The sequence below is a fragment of the Bombus pyrosoma genome, linkage group LG4, assembly GCF_014825855.1.
Source record: "Bombus pyrosoma isolate SC7728 linkage group LG4, ASM1482585v1, whole genome shotgun sequence".
Classification (NCBI taxonomy): Eukaryota; Metazoa; Arthropoda; class Insecta; order Hymenoptera; family Apidae; genus Bombus; species Bombus pyrosoma.
The window spans coordinates 4,545,756-4,569,490 of record NC_057773.1 but is presented as its reverse complement, the minus strand read 5'-3'; the positions used below and the strand labels follow the sequence as shown (position 1 = coordinate 4,569,490).

Below are 23,735 nucleotides of genomic sequence, written 5' to 3'. Positions count from 1 at the left end.
GAACATTTCCATAAGTTAAAAAAAATTAGAAGAGAATAGATTCTTTTTCTAATAAGATCCATCTTACGGAATAATAGCGTCAAACCAACGATCCAATTTCTCAGATCTACTGCAAAAAAGACAGCGGACACCTTAGACCGGAAGTATCGTGTAAAGACAATCTCCGAGTGACAACACGTGGATTGGACGCTTAGCAGACCAAAGCAACCATAATAAACTCATCCTGCTCCGTTGACGATTTTCTATTAATATCAAGATTTTCTATTAAAATCTCAGCGAAGACCAACGACATATTCTATTTGTCCCTGAAGATACAGTGGTCAGCCATGTTTCGATCGAACGACCGACCTATTTTTAAAGCTGCAAATTGATTCGAACGCTTTCAACCACAGAAATCGACCAATAACACTCAACAACTTATCTTCCAATATTCTTCGACTTCATAAAAATTTCGAGGCTAACTTATCGAGTTTAAATGAAGACCAAGAGAGAAGAAGCGCTCTTCGCAGACCACTTGACGCGTGGATTGATAATAAAGACACCACGACGAGTCTGATCGAACCATCTATTCGCGTCGACCTCGGTAAATTGATTGGAATTGACTTAATCGTCCTCGAGGGATACCAAGGGTTCGTCTCTGTCCTTGGAAGCACCCGAAAATGTCGAAGACGCAATCGAACCTATCTCACGTTGTATCCTTCGTATCGTCGTCAACAGATCTTCAAAACAGACCTTTATGATACACCGAAGATTGTGAGACTTCAATTTACAAAAAGAACACGCGGTGATTTATCCTTTCGATCGACTACCACATCGATTACGATTAAACGAAAGAGACGAAGGCGGCTCGAATTCGATCGAAACGATGGAATAAAAAATTCGCAGGAACTTTCTTTGGCAAAATGTGCACGCAATGTAAATGTTAAAACAATCGAATAAAACATTTACAGATACTTTCGCTGACTAAAATGTGCACGCAGCGCGAACGTCGTTAATTAATGTCGAAGTTAATTTTGTACTAGTCAATCGTCTAGAAAGCTAGTCAACGTTATTCGATTCCACAGAATCTCTCAGAATCACCCGGAATCTCGTCGAGAAGAATGATTTCGTCGAACAAGTCGATCGGATCGGAAGGATCGATAATAATCGGAGATAGCATGAGGTTGGCCGGAAGTCACGAAGATACGCTGGCCTCTGAAGGTAGATGGGAGAATTACACGGGACCAATCGCCGAATATTTGCAGCAGGAAAATTGTTCGACGGTCAGGCGGGATCCGTTGTATATCGTTTTACCGATCACGGTGATCTATGCGGTGATCTTCCTCACCGGATTAATCGGCAACGTGTCCACTTGTGTTGTGATCGCGCGTAACAAGTCGATGCACACGGCCACCAACTACTATCTGTTCAGCTTGGCCGTTTCTGATTTACTGCTACTGATATCCGGCCTGCCTCCAGAGATGTACTACATCTGGTCGCATTTCCCGTACGTGTTTGGCGAGGCGTTCTGCATTATTCAAAGCTTCGCCGCGGAGACGTCCGCGAACGCCACCGTCCTGACCATCACCGCCTTCACCGTCGAAAGGTTTGTAACCAATTTGAATTGAATCATCGACTTGAGAATACAAACCGACGAACTCGTAGATTGTTCTTAAATTTAGTATTTCACTCTTTCTTGTTTGTTATTCTTGGACGTGGATGTTTGTGCAAGTTCACGCTTTTACTGCCATTCATTGTTATTTAGACATTTAAATTTGTTAATGTCCGGATATTTGTTATTGAAGCGACTAAAAAGTAGAATCTAAAGAAATATTTGTTCACCTACTAAAAATTATACCTGAGATTGCGAATATTTATGCAAATGCATGTTTTTATTATTATTATTTATCTTTATTTTGGATTTTCCTTTGCGCTCGAGGAACAATATTTTTTTAAATACTCGATATAATGTACGTATGACAGAAAGAAATAACATAATTGAATAACATTCATTTGTTATTACGTAGAAACTTACGATCGAATTAAAGTTTCCAAAGATACGTAAGATTTTTTGTGGCCTGTGCGTTAATTCCGACCCTGTCGAAATTATTGACACAGAGTGAAGGTTTTCGAAGACATTAAGAGGGTTGAAAGGGTTAAAGAGCCACGTGAAACGGTTGTAGTCTTCTTTTACTGTTTACAATTCCTTCCAATTAAACGATCGATCGAACCAGTTGCGTTTAAAGATCTGTTCGCCTCAAAACGTCAATCTAAATCGCCAGGTGTTTAGTTCAATAAATGGCGCAGTTCATTTTACGTAGGTAACATCGTTGTTTTTTTTTTTTTTTTATATGGAGGAATTTTATAATCAATTCTCATTGAGAATTATAGGTAAATTATTCTGGCGTGGTACTATAACTTGAATAATAAGTGTTTATCGTATGTTTGATTCTAGTTGAATCTAATGAGCTAACATCGTTAACGAAGTTTTCGCTAATGCTTCTGATTTTAGCTCTATTTTACGTGGCTTTCGTTGCTTTGTCCACGTAGCATATAAAATTTTCCTCCGAGCATGATAATTAACTTTTAATTAAAGAGGTTAACATAATAAAAAATGAAAAGAATCTTCGATCTCAAATTTGCATAGACTTGTTAATCTTTTTCTCTTCAATATCATCTTTACGATAAAAGGAAGGTAAAAACGGATTAAAAGAATATTTTATCTTCAATTTTCTACCAGCACTTAATTTTAATTTTCCAGTCTTACATGTACTTTTGTTTCTCTTTCTTTTTTTTTTTTTTGTTTTTAATATCACCTTCAGAAAATTTTTCATTTTCTTTCTAATAAATCACGGATTTATAAAACCGCAGATACGTAACAGTTTTCTACGAGGTTCTCAATAAATATCGCCGTAAATTAAATCGCTCTCGACCTTTTCAACGTTCTCGCCTGAAGGCGTCAAGCTTTCAGGGTGTGTAGTTACATGTCATCCCCTTGTCACGCGGAAATTTCCAGAACTGTCTAAAGTAACCCTTGCTGGTTGACACAAATAAAGCGTGTCCAATTCTCTGGGACCTTCTTTTTCTTATCTCTTATTTCTGCCTAAGTAAACCTCGATCATGCTGTAACCCTATTCTGTGACGAATGATTGCGGAAAACGTGATAAAATGGATGATAGATACACTCGAACGCTCGTTAAGAGACAGATCGACACCTTCCTCAAATTATGATTAATATCTTGTCAAACTCAGCTAGAATCGTTTTTCTTTTTTACTTTGAAATGTTTTACATTATTAAAAATGTTGCACTTTTTAATGTTCACAGTGATGTTTCGTGTTTCTTTTCTTTTTTTCATTTTTTAAGGAAAAAGTGATATTCCAAAGAGTTAAAGCACTTCCCCCCCCCCTTTTTCTGTTTGCTCTAGCTTTACTTATATAAAACGTTTCATCTTCGTTAATAATTTCTATCATGACAAGTTGACAGAACCCCTTTCTGGATACAGAAAAGCTTCTTCTCTTGGAAGAGGGAATATTCTTGGAAACGCAAGTAACAGTCGCTTGTCTACGAAGATAGCACTGTTTCTTCTAGAAATCAGAATATTTACCTTGAATACGTATCACATGTTTTACTGCAATACGGCTTTCCTTCTACTTGTATTGGAGTTGGAAAATTCTTAGTGAAATTGAAACTTAAAATAACAATTTCTATTGCCTCTGTTAATTATTTCTTATAATATTATAAATTCTACATAAACTTTTCCATTGTATAAAGAGAACTTTACCCTTTTGTTTTCTACCTTCCATTTGTTTCCTTTAAAAAAAGGACTACAATATGCCGTCTATTTCATACAATTGCACAAATTTGATACTTTTTCACAAAACGGTTGTAAATTGCAAAAATGTCGTCAGCTGAAACGAACGAATATAGAGGTAAGCGTGTCTTGGAGTTAACTTTATGCATTTTTATGCATTCGAAATCGATCGCGTTTATCTAAATGAACAAAACGGAAGCAAAGAAGCAAAGGTAGAAGTAGTGAGAACTCGTGGCAACCGTAACGAATTCGTATTAGTTAAGCCCGCAAGTAAACGAAATTTCGTACTATCTACGAAAAGTTGGCATTATGAAAATGAAATATACAGCCCAAAAGACGCTTCGTTGCAAAATAAGGATACACGAAAACACTTTTGTGTAATCACTTTATTACACAATAAATGTTCCAAGACCGACACAGTACAACGATAGATGCAACAATAAATCCGAGAGTAACTACAATATTTACATCCGGTATTCCTCAGTGAACACAGCACGTCATCCATCATCGCACATTTATCTCCATTTTCCGGTTCGCTAACGTGTTTCCACAATGTCAGCTTCGTTAAAGTTCCTGCTAACAAGTGGCTTCCAAAAACCGTTCTTTCCCTCTATTTTTTTATTTTTTTAATTTTTTTTTTTTTTTTTTTTTTGAAACTTGATAGAAAAATGGCGAACAACGCATATTCCACTTTCAGGTACGTCGCGATCTGTCATCCTTTTATCTCGCACACGATGTCGAAGCTGTCGCGGGCGGTGAAGTTCGTCATAGTAATTTGGCTGCTGGCGTTATGCCTGGCCGTGCCACAGGCGGTTCAATTTGGCATCGTTTACGACTATCGCAACGGCTCGGTGGTCCTGGACTCGGCTCAATGCTCCATCAAGTGGTATCTGACGAAACACGCCTTCGAGATATCCACCATGCTGTTCTTCGTCCTGCCAATGACTATCATCACCGTTCTCTATGTATTGATCGCAATCAAGTTAAGACAATCCAGACTGTTGTCAGCTACTGCGAAGAGGAACCATTTGTCAGCTGGGTCCATTCACGGCGATAGCGGAAGAGGAAAAAGCGTCGCGCAGAAGAACGTTATTCGAATGCTGGGTAAGTGGAACGTTTCTTTAATTTCATATCTTTTTCCTTTTTTTTCTTTTGTTATGAAACGTGACAAGGCAATCGAAGTGACCGACTGGTTTGTAATGTTTTGAGAGTCAACTGTTAACTGATAGCATCGGACCATTGGAGACGACTTAGATTAAATTACGCAACTTTGGAATTTTTTTAGTTTGTGATTGACTTTTTTTTTGTTTTGTTTATTGATCTCTATCACGGAGGATGTAAAATACGAAGTAGAATGGAATAAATGTTGGTGATCGAATATAAATCGATATAGTCATCTGCAGCATAATATTATTTATTTGAGATTTAACACAATAGGGATGAGGGTCTGTTGAAATTCTCAAGGGGAAGATAAATGAGGGTATTTTGTTTGAAATGTTTAGGAATTTAAGGATGTCATGGAAGTTTTACTTGTGAAAGTTTTCTATGAAAAATATTGTAGATTTGCATGGAAATTTTGTGTAAGAGGTACGACAGCTATAATCGTATTTTCCTTCTAAACTTGATATAGATTTTTTATTTATATTTAATACATATTACAGTGGTCTATATTGTATTCAAAAATTTCCAAACTCAAAGTTACAACTATATAAATATATCAAAGCCAAGAACCGGTTATACGACCATATATTAAATACAAAATTCCCCCAAGAAATGTCATCTGCATCAATTAAGGATTCTATTTGCAATTTTATTAACGATATGCAATAATAAACATCGAAATGTATCTCGTTATACACAGACTTGAAACCGGTTTGAAAGATGCCGTAAGTTTGACCAGTTGCTAAACTAACGAAGAAAAGGAAGGAACATACGTAGCCGAGATTCGCCTGGATAGTTTCGAAGTGGTTATTCGACTTATTGCCCGTCGATCTGCGATCACGAGGAGGGAGGAAAAGCATAATACGTTCGATGCCGAGGAAATTTGTAGGTTTACGGTCCTATAAAAATAGTTTCTACTACTGTGATAAATTCTTTTACGAGTGTCGAGGCGGTTTCGTCTGACGCGAAAAATTTATCGTGCCAGGATGCACTTACCGTGTCTCGAATTGTCACGACTGTCGCTGTTCAATCAGAAATTAAAGTAACACAAAGAAACAGACAAAGTGGAGTTTTTTTTAAATAGAATAAACAGATTTAATGTCGCTTTATTTAGAGCTGTATCTCTTCCTGTAAATATTCAGGATCGTGAGTATTAAAGATCAATCTGAGAAATGATTCGGAAATTCTTAAAACTTTGCAGCAACTTGTTATCCGATTTGAAACTTTTAAAGATAAATGGGATCTGTAGAGATTATAGGATCTTGAGATAAATAAAGAATTCTGGTATACATATATTCAGTGTTGCAATAAAAATCTCGCTTTTATATATAACGTGATAACATCGATAACACTAAATTTCTTTTCATTCATATTCATTAGGTCTCTTTGAAATGAAGTCATTGCTTAATTCTGCAAGACAGATTAATTTTTTTATTGTATTTTTTCTTGCCTAAATCAAAATTTCGATTCAGATTTATGCCGCGTAATTCGTACAAAATTAGTTCAATGAAACTTAGATTATAAGACAGTAAAGTCTAAGCACGTACGATTCTTAGTTCGTCGTGTTTCTCATTCGTAATTCTTCTAAATAGCTGCACAAATTTTTGTATATTTCGTATGCGGATAAAATCACGTTTGATTAATCGTTTCCTTATTATTTGAATGATCGCGTTTTACATAAAACCAGGAGATATTCTATTATTTATGAACGAGAACGTACACTGTACAATCGTACACGTGGCGTAGTTTCGTGGCACGATTTTTTATGTAATCGAACTTTCGTCAGGGTAATACGCAAAACGTATCGATGAGAATAAACGAGAAAGCGCTATTTCGAGAGCAACGCCTTCTTTCAACGGGGATATTCATCTGTCATTAATTTTATTTGTTTGCTACGAAAATCGTCCTTCATGCTATTCCTTCCCACCGGATGTATGTATTTTTGAATGACGAATGCATTGAACAAAATATCACACAGAAAGAACGGGCCATTTTGTCCTCTATCATTTTATATTGGGAGCATGAGAGTTTAAATTTATGGAAGAATGTATTTCTCTGACGTGAAATCGTATCTCTGTGAGAGTATCGCGCTTTCACATTTTCACAGAATCGAGTTCCTGTCGATTCTTTATCGAGTTACCGTAATAGTTGTTGTCATTCAACTTGCATGCGATCCTCGATAGTATTTTATCGAATTTTTCTGTAGAACATTTATTCTTATTGATATCTTGCGAATTTCTTGCAAAGTTGCCGCAAGGTAGCCAATAAATTTCCCAAGAGTATTCCTTTTCAATTTTCATATACATCAAATTTTATTGAAGTAATTACTTCTAGGAAAACTTTACGCTTTTCTTTTGTATCGCCATTACCTGGATACCGCCGCTACAAAGAAAATAGAATTTAGTGAAGTAAAAAAATAAAAAAAAAAAGGGAAATTCATATTATTGTGCCCTTCAACATGAATGTTGTTTGGATTACAAAGTTTAGAAACAAAGAGCTATAAGTAGATTTTTATTGACTGTCTCTTGTAACCTTTAGCTAGAGTTACACACCAAGGTTAATTTTTTTGGTAATGTTCTTTGCTGTAAATATATCGACGTGCTCCGTATCATCTTCGATTGTAATGTAACACTGCTAGAGCGAGGATCTGGGTCAGTATACATTATACTTATACTTATTTCAATATATTTTTATTACACATTCATCCACGCGTTCCTTTATAGCGCATTCCTCAACAAATTTCAATAGAGTTCTTAGAAAATTCATGTACGGTTCTCTTACAACTCCTACGGCGTTCTTACACAGTTCTTATAGCTAGAAGCCATTAGATTTTACTAGAGACTTTTTAGAAGCTTTCGTTCTCATTTCTCTAATGTTTTTTTTCAAAGCTTTCGTAGATTTTCTATCAGATCTTCGCAGAATTCGTACAGAACTAATGTAACGCGTTCTTCTAAAGAATAATTAATAGAATTCTTCTGAAATGTGCGTAGAGTTGCTGTGGAGTTTCACCAACTTCTAGTAGAGTTTCTTCAATTCTTCTAAAACTTTCTGAAAATTCCTATCGAGCTTCAATAAAGTTTCCGTAGAATACGTTTAGATTTCTGTTAGAACTATCGTAGCATTTTCCTTGAATTACTATAGAATATCCTCTCAAGATTCTGATTAAGCTCGTAACGAACTATCGTTCGGATTTTAACAAAAATTTCCAGCAAAGTTTCACTTTTTATCGAGCTTTCTTGTACTCTTATCGAATTCTTCTTTTATTCCGATTAGATTGTCAACAGGTTTCGCGATCGTTCGCCTTATTATTGTGATTCTTATCAGGCTTCCTTGTCGAATTCTCATCGTGAATCGAATTCTTCCATCGTGATTGCCTTCTAGAAATTCCCATTTGCGAAAAAACGAAGCGGAAAAATATCACCCGTCCAACTAGTAACCAGCAACATGTCCGGCGATTGAATCGACGGCCGTAAATTCGATCGACGCAGGTTCCGGATAACTATTCCTCGAAACCTTTTTAGTCACGCGTGCACGTTCCCATCAAGATGCCGAAAAGGTAGCCTCGTAAAATCGTACGACCTCGTGATTTCGGTTAGTTTATGGGAATGTGTCAACCATAACCCTCGTAGTCTGGTTTATCCATATGAAGATGAATGAATGGATTCATAATCCCTTAAATGTACAAGATCACATAAAGATCGAGTTTGTTATATCTTTTTCAATCTTTTGATTGATCAGTTATTCAATAGAAACGTTCGCGAAATATAAAGAAATTAATTCTCTTCTAAATTAATAATTAACTTTTTCGAAACAATTATTACTATTGGTTGTTATTATGATCGGTCGGATCATCGAATGAAAAATAATATAATATACCGTGTCATTTTTCAAAATCTGATCCTTTGAATAATCTTAAATAATAGAACTTATATCAAATTTACATTTATATTTGACGATGTACAATACCTCGTTGAATTCTTCTAAATCAGGTTCTTCGGTGCAACATAGTTCCCGAAATTCATGTTAGCATTTTTATTACTCCTTATAACTATTTATAATATTAACTATTTATTTTAGTATTATATTATATAGTTTCAAATTAATGTTCTTAATCATTTGTCCTATTATGGCGAATAATACGACACAGTGGGTCGGGGTTATCTCTTTTGGTGAATTTTCTAGAAACGTTGCACGATTTCCTCGATATCCTCAAACTTTTCGGCTGGACACACGGATGGAAGATAATTATTTCTCTACCACTTTCCTGCTGCTAGCGTCTGCTTACCAACCTGCTACTACCACATTTCTTTCTTAATGTAACTGCACCTCTTCCCAGCTTTCGACTTTCTTAACGATCCAATAACAATTCGCTGAAGTAGAAACACTTTAACCGAAACTAGCACGAAATTCCTTACGTCAGTCCAGATTCAAACTTGAACCAGTGCCATCTCTTTAATGAAGTCAATTTCGAGCACCGATTAAATATCAAAAGTCAAGTAGCGCGATTAACGTTATTACCAAACCATAGAAAAAGATAAGATTTACACGCTACGGGAATGAAATATTTTACGAGACACGTGTTAGCATAAAAATAATGCGAAATGAAACTGCATCGAGGGAAAAATATATAAAATATGTATTTCGAGCACGTGAAGTCACCGGCTGTGTGCGTTGCGTCCATTTTACATGCAGGTTTCATGTTTCTCTTATAAATAATGCAATTCTAGTTGGTCACGCACTGCAATATTTATATCGAAATTACCGAACGAAAGAGTTTTTAAAATAAAGAGTTGATGTATCGTATAAAAATATTTGTTTCTGTCCCATGGAATTGATCGTAATTTTCAAATAGGAATTCCTTCGTTTAAATCAAATATGTTTAGTGTCTTTATATTTGACATCGGGTTTTAAGATCCGTAAGATCCAATGAACTTTAAAAAGTTCGACTCAAAATTCTGTGTCGCATTAAGAAATTCCTTCGTCGATGATCTGTCGAAGCAAAGAAAGTTGCTATTGCTGTGTATAACACTAATTTAAGTAGAAGACATAGAATTGAATTGTGACAGCGATTTTGAATTTGTTGCCAGTGGTGTATATTTGATTTGAACAAAAAATGCCTAATTTTGAAAATCACAATCAATGCTATCGATGATTGTACGATATGGAAAATAAAAGTGTAAATGGAATCAATTTGCTAACTGCATAAATAATAATTTTAATGAAAATTGTCGATTCAAATGAATATTATATGATTCCACATTTTTTACTACACATTATTTGATTTTTTCTTATTACTCGTATTTCTTGGAATTTCAAGATCATCTTCGACATTTAAAATGGTAGTTAAAAAGTTCTGTTCGTCAAGAGAGTCGTAGATAATATTACAGGAAAAGTTCTACAATTTATATTAAAATGATCATTGAACGAATTTTAAAGAGATCCGATTACGTTCCTTTTGGTTGACATACTTCCGCTATATTTGACTTTCGTCGCTTATTATATTCCACTTGTAGATCGCGGAAGGTTTTACTTCAGTGGGAACGCCGCTCCTTAACGATCTCGTTTGTTATTGCCGTCAGAATGGTCGACGTTGTTGATTTCAATTTTGAACATTTTTTCCACATTATAGAGCCCCACGTATATCGTAATTGGCAATACCTTTCAAGAGGAATGAAATTTTCGAGCTAGGTAGTAATTTGTTTTGAAGAGAAACATCTTTTAATAGAATTTTAAAGAACTCCCTGCCGTGAAATTGTAAAATTAATTGGGGAATTACGTTTGAGAATTTATATTTGAAATCTTTGTAATAAAATTGATAGAACTGTCCTTTTTCTCCGTTCTCTTTAGATTGATTTGAAATTCGTTCCCTTGTAGTAAGACACTTTTTAATCAGATTTTCTTGGATCTTGCAACTCGCAACTTCGTTTTCAATATGCATTGGAAATACGAATGCTTACTTCCAGGACAACGGATGAATAAGTCGAAGTTCCATCTTGTGTTAAAACTCGGCTCAAACTCGTGACATCTTTCCATAACAGTTGCAAGTTTGAGGGATTCGACTCGTTTAGGAGCGAACAAAATTTATGACAATCGTTATGATATTTTCATTGCAATGATAGGAATGGTTAAGCATCGCATGAAATAATAAAATTGCTTTATCCTCTCATAAACGTTGAATTATAGCTGTAGGAAACTTTGGCTGGAATACCTCGTAACTATTCTCGTATCAAACTTGCATTTCTATTTATAATGTTTTGTGCTTCATCAAAGTATTTGAATAAAAGGCCTTGAATTTTAGCTAATCAATCGCGCATCGTTCAGCATGATCAGAATTTGACTTTGCACAGAAATTTATTCGACAGTGAAAACAATTATTTAAAAACATTTTGATCTTCGTTTATCACTGTAACGTTCAACAGATATCTCTGATATGAACCCCGACACTCGATGATAAGGCTTGTAAACCTAACTTCCTACTGTCGAAGCCCTTTTGACGACATATCGATCTTTAAACTGCAAAATGACTGGACGAAACTTAACGGAAGTCTTGTGTCGCGTCCTCGCGAAAAATTGCCGGTTTACCGAAATCCTAAAATATTTCAAAGTCCGTAACATTAATTCGAATTTAAATTGCGACTGGAAAAGTTCCTTTTACGATTCATTTTAATTCTCCATATATTCTAAATAATCGAATATAATGCCTTCCCGCCAGCAATCTATAAACGCAAACCGGAAGTCTCGTGTATTCCTAGTTTCTAACTTCCTGAATGAACTAGCACCACGGAAATCGCTCAAACATTATTTCAACTCGTGATTTACGAGACATTTGTAGTCAGAGTCCGAAAACACCGTAAACAGACCATTAAACGCCACCTTAGTGCGACCCATTCACCCTTTATCTCCTTTAATCCCTTGCCAACTGTTCTTTTAGCTTTTTACCGTTAAACGGCCAAGTCATGTACTCGTTCTTTTCTGAAGATTTCAGTCGCAACCCGCTCCCTTTTTACACTCGTGTTAAGTGAAAATCGCCTTGTCTATACTTTTATACTCGTTCGTGGATTTACGAGGTGTGGCGCGTGCAATCGATAAACGACCACTTATCGTCGAGACACCACGAATAGATTGCATTTAATTTGCGATACTAAGTGATTTATAATTAACCCACCGATGGACAATGTTGCGTCAATTCGATATTTTGTTGGGCTTGTTTCTTTGGTCAACATAGAGACATTTGGGAATTCCTTTTATTTAATTTCGTATTAACGCAGCATTTACTTTGATATTTATAATTCAATTTAGAATTTCTTAATTTAGGATTTCTCATGTATATTCAGATATTTCTGAATAATTGATATCATATTTAATTTGCAATATTTTTTTTTCTTGAGTAACACAGATATTTGAGGATTCTTAAATATGTCTAATTTGTAATATTTTTTATTTCATCTAGATATTCCTGAATTTATTTGCTTAATCTCGCATTAATGCAATATCTCACTCGCAATTCCACGTGTCAATAAATATCCCCGAATGTTTCCTTTTATGGCGATTAACGAAGTATCCATAATTTCCCCTCTCTCCTACGTTCAGTTTAAATTCGGTGCGATGAACATTGTTTATCGGTATATGTAAGTTTTAAACAAATACAGCTAAAAAGTAATTATCATCCGTTTCCTCGTAGTAAATTCGTGGAAGATTACCACGTTGTATTTGATTAAAACAAGGAAGTGGGAATTATTTATTATGAACGGCAGCCAAAAAGCGTGTCTAAAAAAAAAAAGCATTCTTTACGTCTCATTTAGAAAGCCGGGGCCTTGAAATCTTCGAAATATCGTCGAAATGGATTCATACCCTGCTGGAATGATATGTCACGCTAAGCTCGTTTAATTTTATTGTAGGAAAATTTATTTCTACCTCCGATCGTATATTCGGAGCTAGGAATTCCATTCGGTTTGTTCGATTTACAACAGTGAGAACGGAATTAAGAAACAGGAATATGAGTTCGCGAAACACAGAAAGTTCGCACACGGTTAGTGTAAGCAGATCGATCAGGAAATAGATCGTATTCTAGCATGGCCTCGTGGAATCTTATGCAAACCGGCTGTGCCAAAATACAGCTGTAAATAGATGCCTCGAGATGGTATGTTGCTGCTTGTTACGGAACGCGTTCGAGAAATTGTCCGTTGACATAACGATGGCGATGCTTCTTTGCTTCGCCAGACTTTATCCATTCACGCTCGTTGTATACGATGCCTTGTATTTTAATAAACTAACTAAATCAACCAAACGATAAATATATCTGTTTTCGATAAAGCAAACTTCGAACTTTAGTGCATCATGTCTTCTTTATTAAAGCAGACGAAAAAATGTGTTTCTATTATCCATAATTAAATGTTTAACATTATTAAAATAACTTTTAGTATTGGCACGAGTTTTTGAATATTCGGACAATCCTTTTCACGGTTGAGCAAAAAGAAATGTTTCGTTGAAACGTTGCAAGCTGCACAATATTTATTATTCTCTCTAGCCATTTTGCAATCTCTTCTTTATTATTCTCCACCTGTTCTTACAAATAAATAGTTCTATCTTTAACATAGATTTTCGATAATTGTAAAATAGCAAATTTAAAGGATATATAAGAAGTTGCGGGTGCTTGTTTTATCTCACTGTTACTTAAGAAGGTGACTTTTCCTTCCCACCAACAACAGATTTGCTCTTCACATGAAGAAACTAGCTTCGTCCAAGGTTTTCCTCTCTCTTTTTCTTTTTCGTTTCTGTTTGTGTAACTTGGTCAACAAGAATTCACCAATTTTTGGTGGGTTTTGATCGTTGCCGATGGTACAGCCGCACATTATACTTGGAATAGATACACACTGACGTTGGAGAGAGGTTTATGAGAGAGATACTGTGCGCTTTATATTGAGAAATGCGAACACGAGATCTCTGTACATATATCCCTTCGGTGTAAATTTCGAATATACAAGATTGTTTTTCAGTGATTTATTTTATCAATTAAATGAAACGTCGTACAGTGTGACATGCAATGGACAAGTCTCTTCTTTGTTAGACTCTGATCATTATCAGACTTTGATCTTATTATTCTCCTTGTTCTCCTAAAAATCGATAGATGATTAGTAAAAATCGTTTGTACATCAAAATCTAATCAAATCTCGTTCGTTATATTAGGTCGTCCGAAAAGTTTCCTTCGTTTTATAAGAAAATAATGGATGCACAACATTTTCCGTTTTATATTATTTTGTCAAATGACGTATGATCCATTTTGTTCTATCAAAATAAAGATCACAACGTTCGACAGATTAGGTTTCATGTTTGTATAAAGATGCGTCGTTCTAAAAGACGTGTCTTTAAAAGAAAAACACTTTTCGGACAACCTAATACATTTCTGTTTGTTGATACTTGTTAACCAGTGTCTGCTACATCTTCAACGTGGAAAATTTGAGCAGAGATACGTGTAACTTTAATTTCCAGTTAAAAAATATCTTTCTTTCTTTAAAGGGCAATTTAAAAACATTGGTTCGATCCATCCTGTAATCTTGACTGTTCTGTATCAAGAAGAGATTTTATTAGATTGCTATATTATACTTTCGTCCTGCGAACTGCTACACTGGATGTTCTTAATCGTTTTAGCGAAATTTAGTGAAATAGGATTGGCGTTTGCCAAAAAATGGGAAGGTTGTTTCTGGCATTGGCAGTGTTTACTTAAATGTCTGTTTCATAAAATGTTTGTTTTATAGAATGCTTATTCGAACGTCACTGTATGTAGTCAGACAAAAAAATAAATATTCAAGATATTTCAACCGAATCAGAGAGTAGGGAAGATACTAACAAAGGTTCGTTAAACAGACTTTTACTCATCTCAGATCCTCTCGTACCCAGTTTCGGGAAAACCGCATATTATATGCACTTTTTATCTTTGCTCCGAATCCTCGTCCAAATGTTGCACTCAGCGTCACATCAATGACACCATGAGATGCCGTGAGTTCGAGAGAAAAATAGTATTGTTACATCAACGATGACTTAATAATGTAAAAAGCTAAAATTCCCGAGATTGCTTCAATACGATTTAAGAACGAACATGCAACGTGAACACGTTTGACAAAGCTATTTTTCCAATGGCATCAAATCCACGTTTATTTAAAAAACACTTACGTGAACTAATTCGTTACACAGTTAGCAGATTTTTCCATAGAAAGATCTATCGAATCAAATACTTTTCCACGTCACTGTAACTTACTTTATCCATGTAAAAACTAACACAACAGCGGAATGCCTGAGGTTGTAGGAATTTGGTGACCAGACAAGAACAAGTTCTTTCAACGAACATGGAAAAAATCTAATAGCTTGTGAAGCAGTCTAAGCCGTGTCCCTTTTTAAAAAGTCCAGTATTTTTCACTAGCGTTGCAGCCAGTCTGCGTCAGAGTCTAATGATAATCTCATACTTATAGAGAATTTACTAAAGCGCAACCATAAGAAATACTTTGCAGGACTAACAATTTTTCTAAATGATTTTTAACAATTTTTGCGCGTGTAGTAGTAGTTTGGAAGCGTCGCGATATAAAATAATTCGATGAAAACGATTGTGTGTCAGAAGAAGAAACTAAGAACGAAAAATTATAAAAATAATACTCGACCGTTATATTATGCGTCTAGCGAATAATTTTTGGAATCTTCTAAACGGTTCTTCTGCTTATCCTGCAAAGCTTGTTAGAGCTGTGTCATTTTCGAAATACACGTACGATATTTAAATGGTCTGGGATACAAAAATGACGAGTCTACATAATAAGTCGCCGAAAATTATTGGAAACACGTGAATTTGCAAGGACCATGATTCGTTTCGTTTTTTGGAATAGGCGATAGAAAAATAATTGAACTCGCAAGTGATGAACGAGACGGGTCTTAATTCCGTGTATAATAAATTGCACTGATTCGTCTGAGAAGATTCGCGATTAATTTATTACAAATAATTTATTTCACTATAAATCTGTTCTAGCTATTCTATAAATATTGCTTTGTCTGAATGTAACTACATTAGTCTCTAGCGAAGAATAAACGAGAAGATAAATTCATTTATTATCTGTTCATTTACATATAATAAATTTATTTATACACCATTGGTAACGTTTAACATTGATCAAATTTTGTCGTTGCTGTAAAATGGCTGGCGTGATACAAAGTTCATGAAAAATGAGCAAAAAGGCAGAGAAATCTCAGATAAGTCAGCTTTCCAAATTTACGAGTGCTCTAGGGGACTACTTATCTTCATCCACTATGTATTCGCCAGTGAAGAGATAACCACGACAAAAATTCCGGCTATCAAATGTGAAATCGGACCGTACGATAGATTTTCACGTGTCACGCGGATGAAAAGGTGAAATATTGTCACGAAATGAAGGTCCCTTGGCGCGGAAGCATCAACTATCATTTTTCCATTTAGTAACTATCCAATATGGAAGAACAAGGCAATTTAGATCTCGTCCCTTGTCGTAATTTGTTTCTATTTTTCTTCTTTTTTTTTTTTTTCAAATCGATTGGCATCCGATTAGTTTCTATTTCAATTGAAATTCCCGATGCAAGGATTGTTTGATATGTCCAGGATAAAAGTTTCTCGATTTAAAGTGGCTTACAAAAATAGATTTAAGTGTAATTCGAATTTTTACAAATTGTCGCGTGTTCCTAATTTTTTTAAATTACCGTCGAACAACAATTTAAGTATGCGATGATTTTATTCTTATCTTTACTTTGCTCAACTGAAACTGTTTCTTAGAAAGAATATTTTTCATCGAAGCTTGGATGCTTGCCACTAAATTATTTTTTCAAAAATCGAATATCCATTACTCGTTACTCTCTACTTTTTATGTCAACGGAAGAATGAAATAATTCGCACGTCATCGGTGTCGCGAAGGTAACACCAGTAGAGACCAGAAGACTAACATTGAAAAGTTTGTGCATATGTATTTGCTCGATATCGATTTTTGCAATTTAGTAGATTGGATTCGCACGACGTAGAATCGAATACGGTCAACGTCCAGCTGGTCGCCATTCTCCATGACTGTATAAATCATTCTCTGTCAAATATTTGCCGTGCAAACAAGCACAGTTGGGCGTGTGTTCGCGAAAAGTTGGCCGGAGAAAGACGAGCTCGTTTGAAACTCGCAATTGAAATAATCGAGTCACTCTAGCGCGTTGTTCCTTTCATTTGATAGCGGAAAAATCAAGTTAAACAAAGAGCAGATGTTTTCAGGCGAACAGTGGGCATTAAGCTTGGAAATTTATACGACTGTGAAAGATTTATGATTCTGGAACAGTTAGTTATTGATTCGAAACCATTTTGCAATAGGTTTTCTGTTCGTTGCAATTGAGGAAATTTAATTAGAAAATTCGTGAGGATATTTATAATGATAAAAATCTAGACGTTGTTACAGAAAATCTTCTAAGGAAGAAATTCTTCGTGCAAATAAATGTGTTGTATCGTTATTGCCAAACAATTTACTGAACTTTTATTAAATTCTCATGATTCTAAGTTTCCTTCCACTTTGAGTTTAATCAAATCTCTAACATATTAAAGCAGGTATCTTCATCGACGGTGAAAAATATTCTTCAGTTGCTACTTTTGTTTGAAAAAACTTACGAAATTTGTTGTATCAAATTCCCATTGTTCCATCTTTTCCATTGCAACGTCGGTTATTTATCTTTTGTTATTTATCTTCTGCGTTAACTCGACGTACAAAATGTTTAACTCGTAAAACAAGATATCTTCGTCAACGGGAAAAAATTATGTTTCCTGCAGATATATGAATTCTCGCAATTCTTATACTAGGATCGTTGACAAAAATTCTATACTTTTCTTACTAGCTCATCTTTCACGTTCTTTACTTCAACTGGAAAAGAAAAATCTCCAACGTGTAGAACGATGTACCTTTATTAAGAGACATAAAAATTCTATGTCCATTTAAATTCTCCTGATGCTCGACTGCAAACTCACGTTCTCCCTTAATTCATATACAGCGTTATTGTACTTGGCGCAGTTTACAGCGTCTTAAATGTCAGCCTGTATTTTTTAAATGACTCGCGCTAAACATCCTGCCACGAAACAGCCAACGTTAATTAGGAGACTGAGAAATTGCGTAAAAGTAGTTACGGGAATATTACTTGAAAGTTGAATGAATCCGGATATTCTCTCGATTGTCTATTTATAGGAGAAACTGAAATTCAAATGAAAACGATAAATCGTTCATGAAAATGGACGAGCAACAATGTGTCGTTCGAGTTGGTAATATATCGCATCGCATGATACGTCCGCTTAAACGATAGATGTTCCTACGATGGCGATCTTCCGTCTTTGATTCGAAGTTTATTTTTAGTTTGGTCATTTTATAATTTATTATCGTATCATAATTCTTTACACACCGATATCTCAATTATATTTCTATTACATTGTCGTTGTTCCTATATTTGAACGTTCGGAATTAAAAATCGAAGGTTTCTTCTTTCATAGTGATAGAAATAAAAGGAAATCTAAACTGAAAGAAAATAAATCGGAGAGAAGAAGGCAGAAACGAACAGCGGAAAATACTCTTAAAATTTAAACCAGTCCAATAAACGTTCAAAATAACCCACTGAAATTTATTTCTCCATGTTGCACAACAGCTTCGTCGAGCATCCCACTATCGATCGTAAAATTCGAGTCTCGCCTTTACCGATACCCTTAAATGTAACACAAAACTTTCTAGTTTTCGCTACAATTCTTCCAATGCCATAGAGTATCGAGAAACGAGCACACGCTACCGGTGAGAAGTTTACATTGTTAGGTATTTGATAGAATCGAAAATTTTGTGAAAGTAGTCCGCATACATGGAATTTTCTTGGTTTAGAAAAATCTTTAGACGACGATCTATCAGAATACGAAGAAAATGTCATGTGTTTACGTCAAAATCGCTGTGTGTTCTGTAGAATCAGAAAATTTTTAGAAATAATTTGCACAAGATTCTTTCACGAAAGTTCTTCTTCTCCTACTTAGTTCCTCTTCTTCCCTATATTAAAATGAAGATAAAGAACATTTTTCTATTGATACGATTATTGCGTCAATACGAAAATAACGATAAAATTAGCAAAAAAAATCAGTAAAATACAATTAAAAAAACATTCCAATCTTTTGACTAGCACTACGCATAAATACGTGTCAGAGGAAATGCGTGTGCATACACGATTGTTGGATATTTATTGCGGAAACGCCTGTTCCTCAGCGTTTTCCATGGCCTGTACAATCTTATTCTGTTCACGAAGATCAGGGAATAATGGATAAGCGGCCTTTTTTTATGCAAAGTGATCGACTGGCGAAACCACGACGTCAAAAGACGATAGTGAAGGATAGACTGGAACGCGAAGAAAGCTTTCGAGGTCGATAAAATCGATCGGAATTTCATTTCAGAAGTAAAACGTCTTTGATGTCTTTCCACGCGAGTCTCGAGCGTTCGAGGGATAAATAAGCTAATGTAATCTGTATGTCTGGTGAATCGAAAAGTGGACGATGCAATTCAGAGAGTTTATGGCTTCTGTGAAGTGATTTATACATTATTGAATTTGTGGAGTGCCGTGGATTGTTGAATCTACATTGATCCGAGATTTTGATCATTGGTTTGATTATTGATAGTAGGGGAACTTGAAAAACTTCAAATTTGCTTTTACTGAATAGATGATCTACATTATCTTTTTACTTTCATCGTGTAGAAAGATATATTTATAATTCCACCAGTTTTTGCGTCAGAGAGGAAAATTATTATTTATGCAACCTGGGCTTGATTTTACAACAACATTCGGTTCATCTTCGGTTGTTTCGTGACGCTGCCTTTGCGGAAGGTTGTGTTGCTTCCGCGAATGGTGGCATATCTTGTGTTAAGTCAGCCTTTTAATGTCGTTGAGACGACTCACGAAGATTTCCTCGAAAATTTTGAAAAACCTCCCTTCCAAAATTTACATTTTTTGAGTCGCGTCGCTATCAATGGCAACGAAAAATATGTTTTATAAGGAAATGGAAGTTAATTTCTGTTTTTGACAAATCAAGAGTTCGAGATCGCTTTTGGGAAATGATTGTAATTTATTATGAATTACAAAATTCACATAATTCAATGAAACATTCGTTGCAAAAGTATGAATGCAAAAGAATGTTTCGTACATTTTATTTTTCATGACCAATTTTGTTTATAAAACGTAATGAACCGAACGCAAGAAATGGTCAAAGACTGTAATAAAATGTTCGTAGAAAATCTCATATCGAATATAAAATGTTCAAAGAGACATTGTTGTCGTTTGTAAACGCAATAACGAAGTGTCAACAACAGCATTATTTTTCACGAAAGATAAAAATTATGGATTGTACTATATAAGTTACATCGAAACGGATGCGAAAATACTCGAAAGCAAACAACGCTTGAATCATCGTGTTCACTGGTTTTGTTTAATTCACGAACGAGATCCGATTACTTGTTTGATAAACGAGTTGACTGGAGATTATGTGGGCGCCCACATTTTTTTGTGAAATACGAATATTTGGTCGCGAGGTCGTTGCTTCGAAACCGGCAACTTTCAACTAATGCTGAAGCATAGTTGATCTTTCAAACGATTTAATGGCCTTAATTTCATATCCAAATTCTATTGCTACTTCAATAAGCAGAAGGATCTTTAGTGATCCTTTTAGAAGAACTTCAACGTAAAATTGAAATAAAAGATGCTTATCAATCGATTAATGTTCTTTTTAAATTTAAAATATTTTTAAAGAATGGACGATTAACTCGACAATGAGTCAAAGAATGCATAGAGTAGAAGTATAATCGTCTAAGATTTCGAGTAACTGGATATTAGTTCAGATTTTAAACAATTTGATTCAAAACAGTGGATCATTTATTCTTCCAAAATCGTAGCTATTTTGAGGTAATTTAAATTATTTTTGACTTTATTTAATATTTCACACTTGGTTAGAGTATACAATAGAATCAGTTTATAAAGAAAAACTTAAATTCTCTGTCGTAATTCTATGAATTGTGTATCTCGTAATTATATAACTCGTATGTTATACGTATTGTTTTTTGGTCAAAAACAATATCGTATTCTAACCTCTGATCTCCCATAAATAATTTACACGTAGAAGCGATTTCCATCTTATCAAAATCTGTTATTTCACGAATCACCGATTCGAAACAGCCCATCATAAACTGTATACTGTTTCCTATCCGAAGAGATTTTATCTGGAAGAATATGTTTTCTTATACAATGTAGTTTAGATGTAGATACAGTGCATTATCATTATAAAAATATTAAATTGGTGCATATATGCATGAAAAATGTCGTTCTCGAATTTCAATGTGAATTTCAATTCGAACATTTGAATTTGTGCCAATACCATTAACTAAATTTTATTCCGCTGTCGATTGTTTTATTTGAACGTCGTTCGTATTAAGGAACGAGAAACGAGTTATAATACACGGTTTATATTAACGAAATTCATCATAAAATTGTTAGAACCTCGTTATTCACAACTATGAATAATCAAAATATTCGCGTGATATATAAATATGAGTTTAAGCTTGGTCAAAGTACTGCAAAACTTGTTGAAAGCATACATACATTCTCAACTTGGGGACGATTATGTAAATATTGGAATAATTCAGCGTAGGTTCATGAAATTCAAGGTTGGCGACTTTTCATTAGGGAAGCAACCAAGCTGTATTTTGTGTGTCAAAATGACCACACAATTCCGAAGATTAAAACATCGGAATCTTTATTAAAATATTCTTTGAATCCTTCCTGATTCTCTTGTTCAAAAACTAAAACAATTTTTGAACAAATAAATTCTTTCCAAGTAACGAAACAATATTTTTTAATAACTTTTTCATTCTAGAACAGATGTTTCTAAGAAATCCGAAGCAATGAATGTTGTTTATTATTAAGGAAACATTCGTAAAATTGTATAAAAAATATACGATCAAATATGTATCAAATTAGATTTATTTATAAAATCATATTATTTATCTTATCGTTTACTTACGAAGTCAATATCAGATTAAATATGTTACGTTCTAATGTACCTGTTAAATGGTATTGACGTTTTAATTTAGGAAAACGATATTTCATATTATGCGTTAATCCAGTACAACGTTTATCTAATTACAAACAATTCTGAACATCTTTACGGTTCATTAGTATTCAAGTATTTGAATTAAACAGGATCCTTCGAACGCTTAATAGTCCATTGAATCGGACTGAATCGATCACTTTCGAAAAGGTAGAAGTGCACAGACGTGAATCTAATATATATTCAGTTATTCAAGGAATCTAGACATTTACTTCTGTCTGCTCGCCATAGAACTCTCTTTATTTGAAAAGAAACTTCCGGTGAACGAAGAACTAGCGATTTAGCGACGCGAATAATAAAAAAGTGAATCAAACTAAAATACTTGTAGATTTTCTTTCAAATAAAATGGTCGTGGGAAAATCCACTCTTCAAAAGAGGAAGCAATTAAATTAGCAGTATTTTATTACTTCCTTCGAATTATTTGTTGAATAAAAGATTTCACAGATTATTAATATCATATCTCTTTGTTATCATTCACGAGATTTAATGATTAATTATTTGAGTCTACTTTTTTTCATGAGAAATATGTCGAATGTAAGCAGAAAAGATGCAGAAGATCGAAACGTTAAAAAATCGGGAATAAAGGCAAATGGCCCCGACGCGATTTGAAAAAATTTAATTTATTTTCCTACCGTGCTGTTTATTAACGTCACCTTATAAGCTCATCGATTTATCTACCAAACAGGCAAACAGCAACTTTGTTTTGCCTCTTTATTAATATCCATTTATTTTATTTTTAATTTTACATTTATATACAGAGTGATCCAATTGCTCCCGGTCAAAGTACGTTCTGTAGGTCAAGATAAGAAAAACATGTCAATAAACGTATGTCACTGGAAATTATAGGTAGTCAGTTATAGATAACTAAAGTTATGACCAAAAAGAACGATATACAAAATAAGCAATAACGAACGTACGTTATTAGGATAAAAAGTATGAATCATGAAATGATATAAAAAAATCAATAAAATTGGATTTATTGTTCTTTGAAGTTCTCGCTCATTACTCGTTGAAGTAACTCTTTTAACGATGCTTCTAATAGCATATATTTATGTGACGTTTTCTCCTTATCTTGACTCATAAGGTTGTGCTAACAACGTTTGGCCCCAAATAACTGAAGCACCCTGTATACTATTATCAATGTCCGATCGTTTGTCATAAATTCTTCCGAAATTTACATAAAATATTACAGTTCCGAAAATTCAAGGATTTATCGAAGCAAATCTGCTTTGAAGCTTATCGATACTTTAATTAAAGAGAAGTTTAATACCGACACAAATTGCTTGTGGCGAATTACTAATCACGATACTAATTATTTTCAGGATCTAAAATTATAGACAAATATAGGAATTTAATTATTTCCAAAAACTTGAATTTATAAATGATCTCAATTATGCTATACAAATATCTACTTTTATATTTGATTTTCCATCCATAATAATATTATCCACAATATTAGAAATTTCACACTGTAAATGTTATCATACCTAACAGAATTACTAATATTTATTTACAAAACGTCAAAAGTATATATATTTATTGTATTCGATACCAACAACGTAGGAGATCTCAAGGATAAAGGTATAATTATTTTATAGATCGTTTTTGAATGTTTATTTTGAATTTTTCATAAT

General features: G+C 34.3%; 1 protein-coding gene across 17 annotated transcripts in view; it reads left to right on the top strand.

Annotated features, from left to right (window-relative positions):
- LOC122566790 (pyrokinin-1 receptor-like) overlaps window positions 1-23,735 on the top strand; it is a 34,191-nt gene that overhangs the window by 6,973 nt on the left and 3,483 nt on the right. For 15 of the 17 annotated variants that reach the window (XM_043724545.1, XM_043724544.1, XM_043724542.1 and 12 more), the window contains 2 exons: window positions 105-1,585; window positions 4,489-4,895. In XM_043724545.1, coding sequence (XP_043580480.1) covers window positions 1,101-1,585; window positions 4,489-4,895 — 892 coding nt within the window. In that variant the 5' untranslated portion in view covers window positions 105-1,100. The remainder of the gene's footprint in view (window positions 1-104; window positions 1,586-4,488; window positions 4,896-23,735) is intronic. The other 2 variants (XM_043724549.1, XM_043724543.1) reach the window with 1 other exon arrangement.